The 17,514-nt window shown below is 39.4% G+C and overlaps 1 protein-coding gene across 17 annotated transcripts in view; it reads right to left on the bottom strand.

Moving 5' to 3' along the window:
• Nucleotides 1–17,514, bottom strand: part of nrxn2a (neurexin 2a) — a 316,441-nt gene that overhangs the window by 180,522 nt on the left and 118,405 nt on the right. For 13 of the 17 annotated variants that reach the window (XM_057359543.1, XM_057359542.1, XM_057359546.1 and 10 more), the window contains 4 exons: nt 12,241–12,667; nt 9,917–10,300; nt 8,651–8,854; nt 6,314–6,340 (listed from right to left, as the gene is read on the bottom strand). In XM_057359543.1, the coding sequence (XP_057215526.1) occupies nt 6,314–6,340; nt 8,651–8,854; nt 9,917–10,300; nt 12,241–12,667 (1,042 nt within the window). The remainder of the gene's footprint in view (nt 1–6,313; nt 6,341–8,650; nt 8,855–9,916; nt 10,301–12,240; nt 12,668–17,514) is intronic. The other 4 variants (XM_057359544.1, XM_057359541.1, XM_057359533.1 and 1 more) reach the window with 1 other exon arrangement.

The raw sequence follows: 17,514 nt of genomic DNA, 5'->3' as shown, positions 1-17,514 counted from the left end.
AACATTTTTGGAACCAAACTCTTCAAATATAGATATTAATAAAATAAAATTATCTTTTATTTTTATAATATTTTTATTTTTTTGCTGTCACACCATAGGACATACTGTACGTGCGGTTTATTTGTCAACTACCCGTACACTTTTTCAATGTACAAATGTATTACTTCATGTATCTTAACATTACAAACGATTTCACACAACACGTTTAACTCTCACTTGTTTGACATCTGACAATTTGGGTTTTTATAAAAAGCTGCAAATGTTCCAGTACCGCCAGACGGTACAGCTCTTCTGCCACGTCTAAGCAATAAAAAACATAATTACATTTTTAAAGGCACTTTCCCCTTAAAATGTGTCACTCACAGATACAAACCTCATTGATTCACTGTCTTAAAAACATTGCTGCACAGCGAGTGAAACAAATAAACAAACAATTGCAGCCGCCTCTACAGCACTTCTGCTCATTATAAGAGAAAGTGACTGGTGATGCCTGAGAATGTGTGTATAACGTGAGACAAACACATTATACTCAGAGCCAAATGAATGGAAATTGAATTGGCCCTGGGTATGTGCACAATCATCTTACAGGCTCAGGAGTTTTATGGCCGAAACCGTGCTGCGCTTCAGTACGCAGGTTTAAAATGACAGAACACATACCATGGCAAATCCTTCACAGACCTTAAGAGTCCTACGACACCAAAGTCAACCACTGTACATTCACAGATATGACGCTAAAGCAGTGTTTATAAGAGTACGGCTCTTGACTCAATTACTTCTGTCATCTATTGGAACAATGGAGTTACCCAAGAAGAACCACTCTTTTGTGAGTAATGCAACGTATTTACAAAATCAGATAATGGTCCAATATTCACTAATATTCATAGGGTAAGATTTTACAAAAAGGCTGTTCTAGTTCAAAAATGAAAATTCGTGCTAAAGTTACAGTTGATGTGGGCCGGCTGCGCGCTCAGAGGCGCCTGGGGTGCGCGAGGAAAAATGGGTCAGGCCGAAGCAGCTGCCTCAATCTTCATCCCGTGGAGCGGCTACTGCCTGACATGGCGGTTCAAAGCCCCTCTCACCACGCTGTTGGCTAGCCTAATTGGCTCTGCTGGAGTCAACAGGCTCTCCGGGGACCGTCGTCAGCCTATTTGTAGGAGTGTTGCATCGCTGGCGAAGTGGTGTGCTGCAGTAGGGCGGCTCTCTGACGACGACCCGAGGATGCGCATGCTGATCTTGACTCGAGATGTGACCGAATCTGCTGAAACTTTTAAGTCATTTCATAAATGATTTCAAAAAGATGGACTCAGTGATCTTGCAAAACATCTGGTATTCAAAGGCGTTCTGCTGGCAGCTTACAATCGTGCTTTAAATTACATACAGTACATTGGAGTAAAGTTCTAAACGGCTGGGTATGTCACATTATTTGCATTTGAGTGTGTTTATGTCACATCATCGCGGTAATTAGCTCGTCTCGTTCTAAAAAAAAACCCTGAAGTGAGTGGAGGAAAAATAGAGAATTGTCGTCCTACACCTTCTGGCAGCTTGTTAATTAAATCTAAATTGTTGCTCATCCTGCTTTTAAATGTGGGAGTGCGCTCATCGCTTTAGCTTGGCCTAGTATTACTCAGCATTTCACATTAAACCTCCACAGCATAAAAGTGTAGAGTACAAATAAAACCTGACAAATATTTTTGTGCGTGTAAGCAAATATGAGTTTAGGTACGAGACGCTATAATGGAATTCGTATCGACTGTGTTCAGACGGCAATGGTTTTATGCAGATCTTCCACTATAAACCATCGGTCGTTTGAGGCATTGAAACACAACAAAAATGTATCAAAACCTATTTTAATAGTTTGCTTCATCCACAACGTCATCGAAATCTGTTTCGTATTCACGACGACCCTTTGCTGAGCTGTTTAAAATGCACATCATGGTGAGGAGAAAAAAAATGATTTCCAACAGATGGCAGAGGGCCCTAATTGGGTATAATTTACTTTAACTACCAGCATTTCTGTCTATTTAAAAGTCAATTAACATTTTGCTGTCATTAAAACTTCCATCAGTCTAAATATGTTTGACGTATCCATTGAGTTAATATTGGGAGTGTGGAGAGGACTGCGAAAGCATTCCACGGGTTAACATATCAAACGATCGTGCTCCTCTCATTATGAACATACATTTATCCTCGTATGACCAAGCGCGGATTCATCATCCGCTGAGCAATATGCGTGATAAATGCTTCTCGTGTCCAAAAGAGTGGGCAAAACATTAAACTTCTAATGTGTCATCAAATCTGTTTAGAAACATATTTGATGACACGGATGTGATGATTTGTAGATTTGGCTCTGAAGAAAGAGACCTGCATCATTTGTACAGCATGAGACTGAGGGAGGGCAATATCACATGCGGTAACTGATGGTGTTTGTTGCCACCTGGTGGTAAAAAATAGGGATATCATGTGATAACGTTTATTATAAATGTATAGCTCGGTTCAGGTTCTATGTCCGTACAGTGATCCAGCTGTGTTCAAATATAGTGACACAGTAATAGATAACAAGAAAGACCTGTTCACTGTGTGTGTGTGTGTGTGTGTGGACATGTTTTTATATCCCGGTGGGGACCTAAACCTGAATGCACACCAACACATGGGGACTCGTGTCACCGTAGGGACCAAAAATGAGGTCCCCAGGGGCAAAAAAGCTAATAAATTGTACAGAACAATATTTTTAAAACATCTAAAAATGCAAAAAGTTTTCTATGATCTTTAGGTTTAGGGGTTGGGTTAGGGGATAAAATATACAGTTTGTACAGTATAAAAAACATTACGCCTATGGACTGTCCCCACAGAGATAACAGAGATAATAAACCAGACATGTGTGTGTGTGTGAGTGTGTGTTCATGTTTGTATATCCCGGTGGGGACCTAAACCTGAATACACACCAACACATGGGGACTCGTGTCACCGTGGGGACCAAAATTGAGGTCCCCAGGGGCAAAAAAGCTAATAAATTGTACAGAACAATATTTTTTACAAATCTAAAAATGCAAAAAGTGTTCTATGATCTTTAGGTTTAGGGATAGGGTTAGGGATAGGGGATAGAATATACAGTTTGTACAGTATAAAAACATTACGCCTATGGACTGTCCCCACGGGGATAGTCAACCAAAGCCTGTGTGTGTGTGTGTGTGTGTGTGTGTGTGTGTGCATCTGTAAAAGTTTGGAAAGGCTTGACTGAAATGCTTCTAATATTCTTACAAATATTTGAATCTCAAGGTGTATGCTTAAATGTCTGAAATTTCTTTTATACACAAAAAATATAATTGTGCCAATATCAATTTCCTCCATTAAAAAACAATAAACGTATTTAAAAATATATTTTCTAAATGGATGACTTCAAATAATAAAGAGAAAGCAGCCAACAAGAGCACTGAACAGATGGGAACTCTTTCAATACTATTTATAAAGCTTCCCAGGTTGCTGGATAATAAAATGCCAAGAGAATGATTTTGCTGTTTTAAAGATGCTATAGAAGATGCCATAAATAGAAGATATTTTTGAAGATGCCATAAATCATTTTTATTAGATACCCTTTATGTTTATTGCTGGATTTTTTCTAACCAATAAAAAGTAGCAAAAGTGCTTTTCAACTTTGACAATACAGTACTTGAAGGGATACTTCACCCAAAAATCAGTAACCAGTATCAATTTTCTTCTTTTGCTGAACACACGGGAAGAAATTTGGAAGAACGTCAGATCTTCCCACCATTTACTGCCATAGTAGGGAAAATAGATACTATGGGAGTCAATGGGGAGTGAAATTGGACAATCTTCCAAATATCTTCCTGCGTGTTCAGCAGAACAAAGAAATTTATACAGGTTTGGAACTAAATGAGGGTGAGTAAATGATGACAGAATTTTCATTTTTGGGTGAACTATCCCTTAAATCATTTGAAAAGTACAGCTTTTTTTTCCATTTCCTAAAAGAATTTGGACATATGAGGTTTTGGAAGGACGGTGACAATAAGTTAGTGTTTCCAAACTTTTGACTGGTACTGTATAAAGTACAGTGTTCATAGAGGACAAGTATTCACCTTAATTTACATGTATGGATTGGATTTACTAGCAAAACAAAGACACTTTGAAAGGGTTAAAAATCAATTGATTTGTGTTGTATACATTTTTTTTATAAAATGGTGACACCAATAAAAAACTGCTCTGTTTATATGAGCTTCCCAATCAGTCAACACATCAACACAGGCTAAACCAATAGCATGAATTTTAGATTGAAACAACAAATGAGAGTGTTTGTTTGAGAAGACATGATTTAAGTCACTGTTGTAATACAAACACAAACAACAGAAATTAAACACTTCACCTTTAAGTGTTGCTTTGTTATAATGCCTCTAAAGTTCTTTTAATAAGAGCACAGGTTGCCTATTTACTGTAGTGAATGAATCATAAGCATAACCTCATGTAATGTCATATTATTGTGAACATGTTAACATTTCTAAAAAGCAAAAGATTTAAGCTTTTTTGGAAACACCTACAGTCCTACCTTATGACTAATCGTGATGATTAAAGAGATATTTTAACATTATATTATGTGACTTAACTCTATGAAAAACATTTTATTATTCCAGAGTTTCTTAACATCTTAATAAGTGGCCTTATTTTTGAGCATTCTATTGATTGAAAAACAAGTTCAGAACATGATTGTTGAGTGTTTTAGCTTTCAAAGTCATGTAACATGACATTATTTTGTTCCATAAGTGTATTGTCACTCATGATAATAATGTATTTACTTAGCATTCTAAATGACAACATACCAGAAATTATACTATAAAAACCATTTGTATCAATTAAAAAAGAATTATTTAACTTTTTTTTTTTCAAATACTTTTTTCAACTGAGATTTACATTTGTGCCCAAAGAAAGGTTTTGTCAGATTTAGCCCCAACATTTGTCCCCAAACTACAACACGTATTCTTCATCATCTATTGTGATGACCTAAAATTGCTTTTATACTGAGTTTATCATATTTTTTTGCCCCCCACACAAATGTATTTTTATTAAAGGGGTCATATGACACGGCTAAAACGAATGTTATTGGTTGTTTTAGATGTAATGCAATGTGTATACACGATTTAAGGTTCAAAAACACTGTATTTTCCACATACCGTGCATGTTTGTATCTCCTCTTTGCCCCGCCTCTCTGAAACGCGCAGATTTTTTTACAAAGCTCATCGCTCTGAAAGCGAGGTGTGCTATGATTGGCCAGTTCACCAGTGCGTAGTGATTGGTCGAATACCGCAAGCATGTGACGGAAATGTAACGTCTCTTGCCATATTTGGAACATCAGGTTCCAAAGCAGTTGTACTGACAGGTACGCCACCTTACTTGCGTATACATTTGGGCAGTCTTAGTCAACTCATACCACGAACTGACGTAGATTTGTGGGGGTGTGGTTACACGAGGCGTTTCCAGCAGGTCTGGGTGAGCATTCGCTTTTAGATAGAATGCATCTTTTGTTCCCACACTTTCATTTTTGCAATTTCACGTGTCTAATACATGCATGGGCAAAGACACAGAAAAACACGTATTGGCGCCATATGAGCCCTTTAAGACATTAGTTTGTTTATTACTATAAGTCGTTCTCCTCATGGGGACTGTTGGTTGGTCCTAAAGCAGGTGATTCCAGCTTTCACTATCCTTATGGGGACGTTTGGTGCCCACGTGTACAGAAAACATGATCCCCCCACACAAACACAGACCCTTATGTCCAATTACCCCCTCACTTTCACTCGGAAGCACACAACTTACCTCCAGAAACACTGAGGTTTGCACCATTTCCCAACACAAACGCACAGATGTAACACCGCACAAATACAGGCACAGACAACCTCATGCCTGATTTGGCACATGAAGAAATATCTCCTTTTATTATATGGTTTATTATTGTATCTTATGTAACGGAGTCCCGTGGGGACGTGAAATATTCTAGAGCATCTGAGGGGCGGTGGGGAACATATGGTGTTGAAATGGAAACTGTTGGGATGGTTATGCTTAATTTCAAACACCGCAGCAAATTGGCATATTTTGCGGAACAAAAGAGATTGAGATTGAGGGAGCGCGCGTGTCGGGGAGAGATGCAAATTGGGAACACGTTCAAAAGAATATCTGCTCTAACAGTGCAGGAGGAAGACAGGATTACGAAGGAGGAGAAGAAACTTTGGGTGATTCGGGGACTGAGCATGGCGAGAGCGAGATAGAGAGAGACAGAAATAGCAGTGCAGATAAAAGAATCACTTACTAAGGTTACAGTCTATCCCGATACAATCTGGTGGGAGAGAGAGTGAGATGGTGAGATTTAAAGGAAAAGAAACCAAAACTTTAAACCACATCCTTCAAGGTTCAATCTGCAGACAAACAATTTATTTTCGCATAGAGCCCACCATCCGGGGACAAACTGGGAGCCAGAGCTGCCCCCCCTACATAAACCCACAACCCACAATCAGGACGAGAGGCCGCACATCTGTCCATTTCTTCTCGATGGAGGAAACAAGCAATGCCAAGACCAGATCTGTTAGACAGCTGGCAAATTGATACAGCAGAGGCATTGAAACACAAACATTTTGGCTGTGCTTTGCCTCCTTCCTCGCTGTGGGTGGGGCTTGTATAGTTGTAGGTGCGAGCAGTCTGCACCAGCAGCCAAGAGTTGCGGACAAAAATACAGGTTGCCAAATGCTCATCTGGATCTGTTTTCTGTATCATCTCAAGCCTCAGATAGCAGATATAGAATTAATCCAGTCGAATAAAATTACCGCTACGAAAACAATGAGTTGATTTAAATACTCGCGTGCAGCCTGACGCATTAAGTGCCTGGTTAAACTGGATTACAGACGGTTGGCGAATTAAACGCAGGATTTCGTGCTGAATACCACGCATAAAAATAGCGCTGCCGTTTAGTAATTTTGGCCCTTTTTAGGTAAAAATCTTTAAGATAACCAGGCGACACATCACACTGCAAACTGTTTGTTTAGTATATTAATTAGTATCAGTAATTTATTTACCAATAATCTTTCCAAGCTAATGTATCATTTTCATTTACAGTATGAGGAGAAACGCGGTTGGGGCTAACAGGATGATATTACTAAAAACTGATCGACATTACTGAAAAAATCATGAATTTTATTGATCAGTGTGAGCACTCTTGGCTGTGGTGAGCTCTCAAGCTGTCAACCGCTACAGAAGAGTGACCACAGACAGCCAGGGACCGTCTCACTATCACACTGCCGTTAGACAGCTCACACTCCACTCTCTTCTGGACTGGAACTGTCTGTAATCTCCCGTACAAACAGCCGCAGTCTGCCGTCAGAGCGCGAGTCTGAGCTGGCAGGACAGTGAGGAACTTCAAGGAATTAGAACAGTTTGGTTCTGTGCTACTACGATGAGTCAATGTGCCCCCTGGGAACAAAATACAGTACATGATGGGCTGGTCTCTCTGGCTGTCTGTTCCAAAGCTGCAGAAAATATAGCCATTGAAGGCTGCACAGGTGAGAAGACAGCGGTGATGGCAGAGAGACGGAGAAAGAAAAATGGAAGAGAGGGATGGATAGAGCGATGAAGAGAGAAAGGGAGAAAGAAAGAGAGATTAAGACAGAGAGGAGGGAAGAATGGAAGGATGAAGAGAGGGAGGTTTAAAGAGAGAAAGAGCAGAGAAAGACAGAAAGAAACTGATGTGAAGAGTGGGAAGGACTGAGGGATGGATAAAGGGACGAAGAGATGGAGGAAGAGAGGAAGGGAGAGAGAAAGAAACAGAAAAGGAAGAGAAAAAAAATTAAGGGAGGGAGATAGAGAGGGAAGGAAGGAAGAGGGCTGGAGGAAGGGAACGTGGGATGAAGAGAGTGAGGAGGAGAGATAGATGGATAGAGGGATAAAGAAAGTGAGAAAGAGATGGAGGGATGAAGAGGGGAGGAAGCGAAAAAGAGAGAGAGTCAGAAAAGGAGATAAAAGGAAGGAGGGGTGAAGGGATGAAGAAGGGGAGAAAGAGAAAAGGAGGACGAGCGAAAGAGAGAGAGACAGAGAAAGCGAGAAGAGAGTGAGGAATGAAAAGGTGGATGTGTTGAAAGGAAAGAGAAAGACAGATGAAAAGTAGTAGAAGGGAGAAAAAAAGAACAGAGAGAAAGAAAGAAAGAAAAACAGAGAAAGAAAGAAAGAAAGAAAGAAAGAAAGAAAGAAAGAAAGAAAGAAAGAAAGAAAGAAAGAAAGAAAGAAAGAAAGAAAGATAAACAGAGTAAGAAAGAAAGAAAGAAAGATAAACAGAGTAAGAAAGAAAGAAAGAAAGAAAGAAAGATAAACAGAGTAAGAAAGAAAGAAAGAGAGAAAGAAAGAAAGAGAGAAAGAAAGAAAGAAAGAAAGAAAGAAAGAAAGAAAGAAAGAAAGAAAGAACAGATAAACAGAGTAAGAAAGAAAGAACAGATAAACAGAGTAAGAAAGAAAGAACAGATAAACAGAGTAAGAAAGAAAGAAAGCTAAACAAAGGAATGAAGGTGAAATGCATTGTGGGAGAGACCCGAGCGGAAGCTGACGTTCTGTGACTGGGCCGCTTCAGGTCAGAGTCTGGAGGTCAGCGGGGTGGAAGGGTTACCTAGGTTGACGGTGAGTCTGACTCTTCCCCCGTCCAGCTCCAGGCGCAGGGTGTCTGCGGACTCTTTAGAGGTGGTGGCCATGAGCAGACCATAAGCCCTCTGAGACATGAAGCGCAGCGACACGTCCTCAGCCTCAGTGTGAACAGCGTGAGGCATCAGGACCTTCAGAAACATGCTGCCGTCATAACTCAACACTGCAGACTCTGAGAAAGCAGATAAACAGCAGAACACAAGATTAACGCACATTCAATTACTTCTGTTCAAACAGAATCCAAACTCACAAGAAGATGAGAGAGAAACAACAGAGTAATACAGTATACAGCTCACAATACATCACAGCTTCAAAACAGAATTCAAATAAACAATCACATTATTGTATTGTGACCCCGATACAAACATAACACTGTAATCCTAAACCTCAATTCACATTCCTACTACCAACACATATACCTACTACCTAAATGTACGTAATGTAAAAAAGTGTACGTTTTAGTTTAGTATGAGATTTAGACAAAATTAGACAAAATTTAAAGTCACTATCAATAACAATACTCTCAAAATGTATCAATATTCAACCCAAAATGAAAAGTTTGTCATCATTTACTCACCCTCTTGTCGTTTCAAACCTGTCTTTCTTTCTTCCACAGAACACAAAAAGAAGATATTTTGAAAAATGAACAACATCGGTACCCATTGACTTCTATTGTATGGATACAAAACCAATGCAAGTCAATGGGTAAAGCCGTTGTTTCAGTTACCAACATTCTTTAAAATATCAACTTTTGTGTTCTGCTTAAAAAAGAAAGTCATACAGCTTTGAAATGACATGAGGGTGAGTAAATGATGACAGAATTTTCATGTTCAACTTTAAGATTTATTTACAGTAGATACTTTTTAAACTTGTGTAATGATGATATCAATCTCCAATTATAATTTGGAATAAACTGACACCGCATGTGTATGTTTAATATACTAGCTGAGTCACTACTATCATTTTTAAGATGGACACCACGTGGTGGCCACCTGGCCACATTGCTGTTCCATGCAAATGACACCAGAGGGCAGGAGAGAGTAAGAAACGGCACCAAACAGACCAAACAAAGGTCCAGGCAGGTGGGAGATCCGACACGGCTCAAACGCAGCAGCATCACAAAATAAAATCCACCAGTGAGCAACCTTACTCTCTCCACAACATGGCAGAACAGCGAAAAATAATCCAATGTTTAATCCTCGCTCCCCACTGCTAAAAGCCCTACTTTCCTCACCCATCTCGCAGTTAGGTCCCAGATATCCAGTCCCAGTGCAATCGCACACGTGTCGGTTCCAGCCCTCGCGGCAGCGTCCTCCGTGAGCGCAGGGCTCTGAGCTGCACCTCCGATGGGTCTCTCTCGTGCAGAAGCTGCTGACACCCGGAGAGCTTTGAAGCTCCGCCAGCCGTCGCAGGTCTTTGCTGCGGCCGTCTAGAAAGAGATCGCGCACGCAGCCCACGAAGCCCAGCCTGAGGGAGGCGGTCCACACTTCAGGGGGGAGAGGGAAACCGCCGCTGTCCTCGGGCAGACCCCCCAGGTACATATCGCCATCCAGATCTAGGACCTCGCTGCCCTCGTTGGTGGAGAAGGGCATGCTGCGGCCGTTCACAGAGATGGAGCCTGGAGACGCGATAAAGAGAAATGGAAATCAGTCAATTGCACTTTATGTTGTTAAAAGGACCATTAAAGGAACTGTTCAATCAAAAATAAAAATTCTGTCATCATTTATTCACCCTCGTGTCAATCAAAACCTGTTTATGACTCTTTGTGCTGTAAAACACAAAAGAAGATATTTTGAGAAATGTCTCAGTGGTTTTGTGTGCATACAATGGAAGTCAATGGGGGCCAATGTTGTCTGGTTTCATCATCATTCTTCAAAATATCTTCTTTTGTGTTCTGCAGAAGAAAAAAGGTCATACGGGTTTGAAACGACACAGGGTGAGTCAATCGTTATATATATTGTTATATAAAGGCCTGCATGAAACTGCAGAGGGGTGCACATTCGAAACAAATAAGGGTTTTCCTTGCAGGTTCAAGTAAAGTTCTTTCTTTGCTCTGCTTTGCTGGTGGAAAAGGTCTTTAGCCTGTTCCCCTGGGATTTTCTAAATCCTGTGCCGAGGCTGGAGCTTTAAACTGTGCTGTGTATTTGAGTCGAGCTGTTAAAGTAATAAGAGGTAATGAGAGGTAGAAGAAATAGTGCACAGATTTAGCAGTTTGTGAACTGTGCATATCAGATGGATCCTAAGCAGGCGGAACAAGGAAGTGTTTTAACAGCAGAGATTAAGAGAATATGTCCCTTCAGCCTCACGGTACAGCAGAAAATGAAAAAGACAGGATAATGTGATAACTGTGACAGCGTGACAATGCTGAACATTTACTCAACCTCATTTTGTAACAATTTTTGAATAATGGCATGGTTATTCGTTTTTATATAATGAAAGTAAATGAAGACCTCAAATTGCACAGTGAGCTTAAACTGATTCATACTACATAGAAATGTAGCTATGGAATATTTTGAAAATTCAAAAGATAGTTTTGCACGTTTATTAACGATATACAAGACAAAGGTATTTATATGACTAAATAAATAAATGTTTTTTATATTTAATAAATAATATATTTATATTTACTTTTTATGTTTTAATACATTTGAATGTGTTTACAAAGTTAACTTTTTTATTTGGAAGATTTAAGTAAATACTGAATACATTTTTGCCCACCATATTACCATTGTGTGGTTAAAGAATATTTTTAATATTTTCAAGATATTTTTCACATTTATTTGTTAACTGTGTGTGTGTGTGTGTGTGTATGTGTGCGTTCATGTTTGTATATCCCGGTGGGGACCTACACCTGAATACACACCAACACATGGGGACTCGTGTCACCGTGGGGACCAAAATTGAGGTCCCCAGGGGCAAAACAGCTAATAAATTGTACAGAACAATATTTTTTACAAATCTAAAAATGCAAAAAGTGTTCTATGATCTTTAGGTTTAGGGATAGGGTTAGGGGATAGAATATACAGTTTGTACAGTATAAAAACATTACGCCTATGGACTGTCCCCACAGGGATAGTCAACCAAAGCCTGTGCGTGCGTTTGTGTGTATACATTCATAAATAAAATAAAAAATGAGTATTTTGCATTTTTTATATTTAATAAATAATATTTCTGTAATTACATAATTTATTAATATTTTGATAAATCAGATATTTCAATTAACAAAACTAGTTATACTGTTATACCATACCATATGATATTAAATGTGTTTCCTAAAGAGCATTTGATACCATATGTTTCTAAAGACTTGGGACACATGATGTGGGAAAATATTTAGCTTTTTGTAATTTTGGAGCCTAAAAAACCCAGTCCCCATTCACTTGCATTACATAAAAAATTCCGGGTTATTTTCTTAATTCACCTTTTATGTTCTGAAAGTGACATGGGTTTGAAATGACATAAGGGCCAGTAAATCATGACAGAGTGTTTGATGAACTGTTCCTTTAAGAGGAGGATAATGTGTGTTCTTGGCTAGTGCTGATCTTGCAGTACCCTGACCTTTCCTGCCCTCTCTCTGGAAATCCATGTGGCACCATTCTCCATCATTAACTTTCTTGTTCCCGGATTTCATCTTGATGGTACCGGAGCCCATGTCCATGAGCAGGTAGAGAAATCCGTCAAGCAGCTCCACAGCAAAAAAGTCCACCCTCGGCCTGCGATCTTTCGAACCCTGCTGCCGCCCGTGACTGAACAGCAGGAGGCCGTTTGGCTCTGTGGTACGGAAGTCGAAGGACACAGAGCCGGTTTTCTTAGCATTCCAGCGTGGCAGGGTTACATAAGCAGTTGGCGTGTCGAAACTGACAGGGTCTAAAGCGGCGACATCTTCGCAGCGGAAGGTCAGGTCACCGTGGACAGTCACCTTGGGGTCACGCATTTCAGCCAGACGGGAGAGCTCCAGTCTGAACTCATTATTGGTGTACACCACCTGGAACAGGAGCGAGAGTAAAACAGAGAGAGAGACAGCAAGATAGAAAAAATACCTTTAATGAGTTTTAATGATCCTTCTTTGTCTTGCGACATGGGAACATTAAGACAGAGGTGTTTTAATAGTCTTTCAATTAAACATCAGTAGAATATTCAGTGACAGTTGGTAAGTTGGATTCATTTCCATGTCAATTTCAATTAACTATGATTCATTCGTGTCACTTAAAATGATAATAAAACACAGTATGCATTATTCTTTCATTTATAATTTTACATTTAAAATATTCATATTGTCTTCAAAATATTCAATATTAATGAAAATAATACAAAAACAATGCTGCTGAGCATGTAAATATTCGCCTACTTAAAAAAGAAGAACAGTACACAAGCAAACAATATTTACACATTTGGCAGACGCTTTTATCCAAAGTGATCCAAAGTAGATTTTTGTCAGTATGTGTGTTCAATGGGGATCAAACCACAGACCTTTGTGTTGCCAGCACATTCATTTAGTAATCGAGCAGGAACAGTCAGCATTATATTGAAGAACAAACACTGCAAGCAACTGTATGCAACTATTGATGTTTATTAAAGATGAGGAAACACGCAGTTTCTGCCAATCTCATATTAATCTTGAGTACCTATACAGCATTGCATACTTCATATCTTCGAAGAGTATTTAGTTTGATAAAATTTATAAAAGAGAGATACAGCTGTACGATTTTTCCAGAAAAAAACGAGCTGCTGGAGGCGGGCAGGGGGGACGGAACTACAGCACGAGCACACAATACATCATCGCATTATCCCTTCGTGTTGTTTACATTATACACGTATGCGCCAATTGCCAACAAAATACAGACATCTTTTAGCACTGTGACCGCGCCATCTATCAGTTTAAAACAATCTCCAAATCCAGCCTTATATCCACCGTTTATATAACATTCATCACTGAAATGCAGTGAGCAAACAAACACAGCTAAACTTCCGTCAGCCGAGTGAAGCGACATTGATGGGTGTGCTCTTTCTCAAGTTGGCTGGTTGATGCGTGGGCGTGCTCTTTCTCTCACGCTCGCGTGTGGGCGTGCTCTTTCGCTCGCTAGATGACGCGTGGGCGTGCTTTTCCGGGAGAATTGTCCAATAAGGGACAGGGCTCTAGACAAACTTTTTGCACTGGTTGCACTGGTGCGCCTAACCTTTTTTCTTAGGTGCACCAGCACAAAAGTTAGGTGCACCCAAATTTTCGACAACGTCGCATTTAACACCGCAGTTTTACAAGTTCACTTTTTTTTTAAATCGCTGTCCATGTAGGCAATATTGACTTGTAAATGATTAACTAACAATCTGGTCAACATAAAGTTCTTTATTTGAAGGACAATTCTACAAGCTCTAGACTAACACTTGAGAGAGGTGGCACTGGTGCTACCAAGTTATTCAGTTGGTGGCACCAGCCCTTAATATGATAGCACCAGAGTCGTGGGGTGAGGTAAGAAAAAATAATCACTAAAACTTCATTAAAATGTGTTTAATACATTAATAAATCAATTAGAAATTAATACAAATCATTGTTTATGATTGAATTATTTTTATTGTATATGTAAACTCTCTTTCAACACTTTACCATATTTAAAGCTACTTTCTTCCTTTATTTGTTGTGAACGACTCCTATAAGAGAACACAATTCCTTTAATGTCAGTGAGTGTTTTTGGGCCCGTCCGTTGTTGTTTGATGAACATTATAAACAGAGATCTTTATTATGCTGCTGCCCCTTTAAGAGCTCGCGCAATATACTGGAACACGTGTTTTGTTTCCCAACTGTTTGGTCACGAAACAAACTGAATACCTTTACAAGGTTTCTTGTTAATATGGGAATTTTTAGGTTATTTTGTGTTAATATGTCCGTTTCAGATTAAGAAGGCGTGAAAGAGAACTCCGTTTAGTATTTTGTGCTCTGACTCTCTGGGCAAGCGCATATCTCAAACAACCCGCGAGACCTGAAAGCTTTTAGTGATTATTCTTCATGAAAGCTGCATTGATACACGTTTGGCTTCTATCAATAGCGACTCACAAATAAATAGTATTTAGCGTGATGTATAACGTTTTGTATGCTTTGCAGTATTGTTAGAGATCTTTATACAATAGTTTAGTGCATAAAGTTTAAACACATGCTTCCTGCATTAGCTTCACAAGCATACAATACTTGCAACACATTTCGTTATCTTTGCTGTTTTGTACCTTAGCCGGGGAAATTCTTGTATTCTGCATATTTATTTAAGTTGCAAGATTGAGCGCTTCACTCGTCTGCTCTTTCGGTCCTTCGCCTCTTACCCGTAACCCGCGAATTACGTCTTTGGGGGCGGGGCACTGATAGATAAGGAATGGTTGAAGGAGGGGAGATGAAAATGAGTGACTGAATGCGCAGCTTGCGCAATATAACATTTCTGCGCATTAAATTTATAATACGCAAAAATTATACCTTGATCAGTTTGACAGTGGCACCGATGCGACCATTAAGAAAAACTTGTCGCACTGGCAGGAAAATTTGTCGCAAAATGAGACCATTTAGTCGCAGTCTAGCGTGTCAGAGCATTGGTTATGATTTTCGGACGGATCAGGCCTTAACTTAACATTCTTAACGAAAAAGTTGTCAATCGTTCTTTTCATCTTCTCTCATCATCCGCGGCTACATCCGCTCTGTTTAACTGACGGGCCTGTAGGCTACTCACCTCTCTGTCAGACTGCAGCACAGCATTTTCAAACGTACACACACATACAGGAATATCTGGACCACGGCCAATCAGAGGTGGGGTCCGCCCTTCACTATCTCTGATTGGTTTAGACCACGATATGGGCCTAATGTGTCTGTTGTTGAACCACAGGGAGACTTTCACAGAGACTTTTTTTCCCTCGAACGGCTGGTCGCACCGGTGCGACCTCCGATTTTTTTTAGTCGCACCATTGAGAAATAAGGTCGCACTCTAGAGCCCTGAGGGACTAAGAACCCTTGTTACAAAACGGGAAAAAAAAATTACAAAAACAAAAAAAAACCAAGAAAAAAAAAAAAAAAAAAAAAAAAAAAAAAAAAAAAATAAAAAAAAAATTTAAAAAAATAAACATAATAAAAATAAAAAAACAAAAAAATTAAAAAAAAAAAAAAAAAAAAAAGCATGAAAAAGCTTGTTACCTCAGTGAGCGATGCCATCTTGTCAATATTGCTGTTTGATTATTATGAATGACACAATAAAGAGCAGCTGCTCTGTTAGACTGTATTCACACTGCAAGATTTAATGCACACATCCTTTGTCTTATCTGTTTTATACTGTAGCAATTTCATAAATAACCGAATGCATTTACATTAAAATCTCACCAAGCATTGTGTCATTCCCAGTTGCTTTATAGCGAGCACTCTTCACAGAACATATTTTACATTCTTACATTAATTGATGTGGATTTGATACCATAGTAACGGTACTCTTGACATGACCATTGGCTATGAGGGCTGTTTTGTCGAACCATGGTTCTTCTAAGCTATACAGTGTACTGAATAGTCAAATGTTGACTTGGGGTGTCACAATATACCAGTATTTACAAAAACCGTGTTATAATAAAAACCACGATTATCGAAACAAAGTTATTACTACACATATGATAATATCGTAAATAGGGACAGCCAAGATATTTTATTTTTCTATATATTCTCTATAGTTATAAAAAGTAGAAACATTTTAAAAAGATGACTGAAAATGTATGTCAATTTATTTATATAAATGTATTAAATGATTCAAATGTGAATTTTTAGTTATATCACTCATGCCAACACTGTTATAAACAAGCCATATCTGATGTGCGAGCCTCGGAGGCATGGTTTTCAACTGAGTAAACACAGCAGCCTCTTTAAATACTCAAAGCAGGAGTAACGTTAGATCACATAAATCTAGCAACCCATCCAGAGCGTTACAGAAAACCCTACGCTAATCAATATTCTGTTTCATTAATTTAATGAATCATCCCCTGCTTTCACCGACGAGACAACATCGGGCTCTGACAATGCCGAAGCTAACTGCCTCTCTCAATCGTATGGATAAATGACGGCAGGGATGCATTCATCAAGTGAAATCAACAGAAAAAAACCTTGATCAAGGCTTGATGCGACGATACTGCGCGTTCTCTCCCAGCCCACACACGCAATGCGATACGAAGCCAAACCGCTCCTAAAATAACATTCCTACAAATATATGCGTTGTGAAAGCGTCCCCTGGGGTCGATTCGTTTTTGGAGTCACGTGTGCGCTGTCTCCGAGGCCAGATGGTAGAATCAGCCCAGCGCGGCAAACACACTTTTCATTTTTACACCAGCCACGCTCTCAGTCCAGAGATGATGACTGACGCTTTGTTGCTGGGTGTGAACTTGAGTGTCTCTGAAAATAACACAAGGCAGCCATGTTTCTCGTCAACCCCATGACAGAAAAATAAAAGGAGAGGTTGGAGCAAAACAAGAGGTGCTGCCTCAGAGGGAGAGAACATGAAAAATGCAATTACTGCCAGAGACGTGCAAAAAAAATTGGTGGGATCTATCAACGAGAACGTGCTTCAGACCCCCTCTGATAGCACAAACCTGAGAGTTTTAATCTTCCTGCTTCATTATCAGATTGTGATGAAGCTCTTTAATCTCAATGTTCTTTATAATGTCCCTTAAGCACTTTCATACAAAAACGTGTCTTTTGTTTCTTACGCCTCAACTCACAAAAAGTAATGAGTGGTGCTGCTAAGGCAAGCAACACTATGACTATTTCTTGTAGTTAGGGTCAGGGATATTTCACACCTTTGCTGGCTGTGTTTGAAAACTGAAAAA

The sequence above is a fragment of the Triplophysa rosa genome, linkage group LG19 (genome assembly GCF_024868665.1).
Source record: "Triplophysa rosa linkage group LG19, Trosa_1v2, whole genome shotgun sequence".
Classification (NCBI taxonomy): Eukaryota; Metazoa; Chordata; class Actinopteri; order Cypriniformes; family Nemacheilidae; genus Triplophysa; species Triplophysa rosa.
Note: the sequence above shows the minus strand (reverse complement) of the source record. Positions and strands in the feature narration are given on the sequence as shown.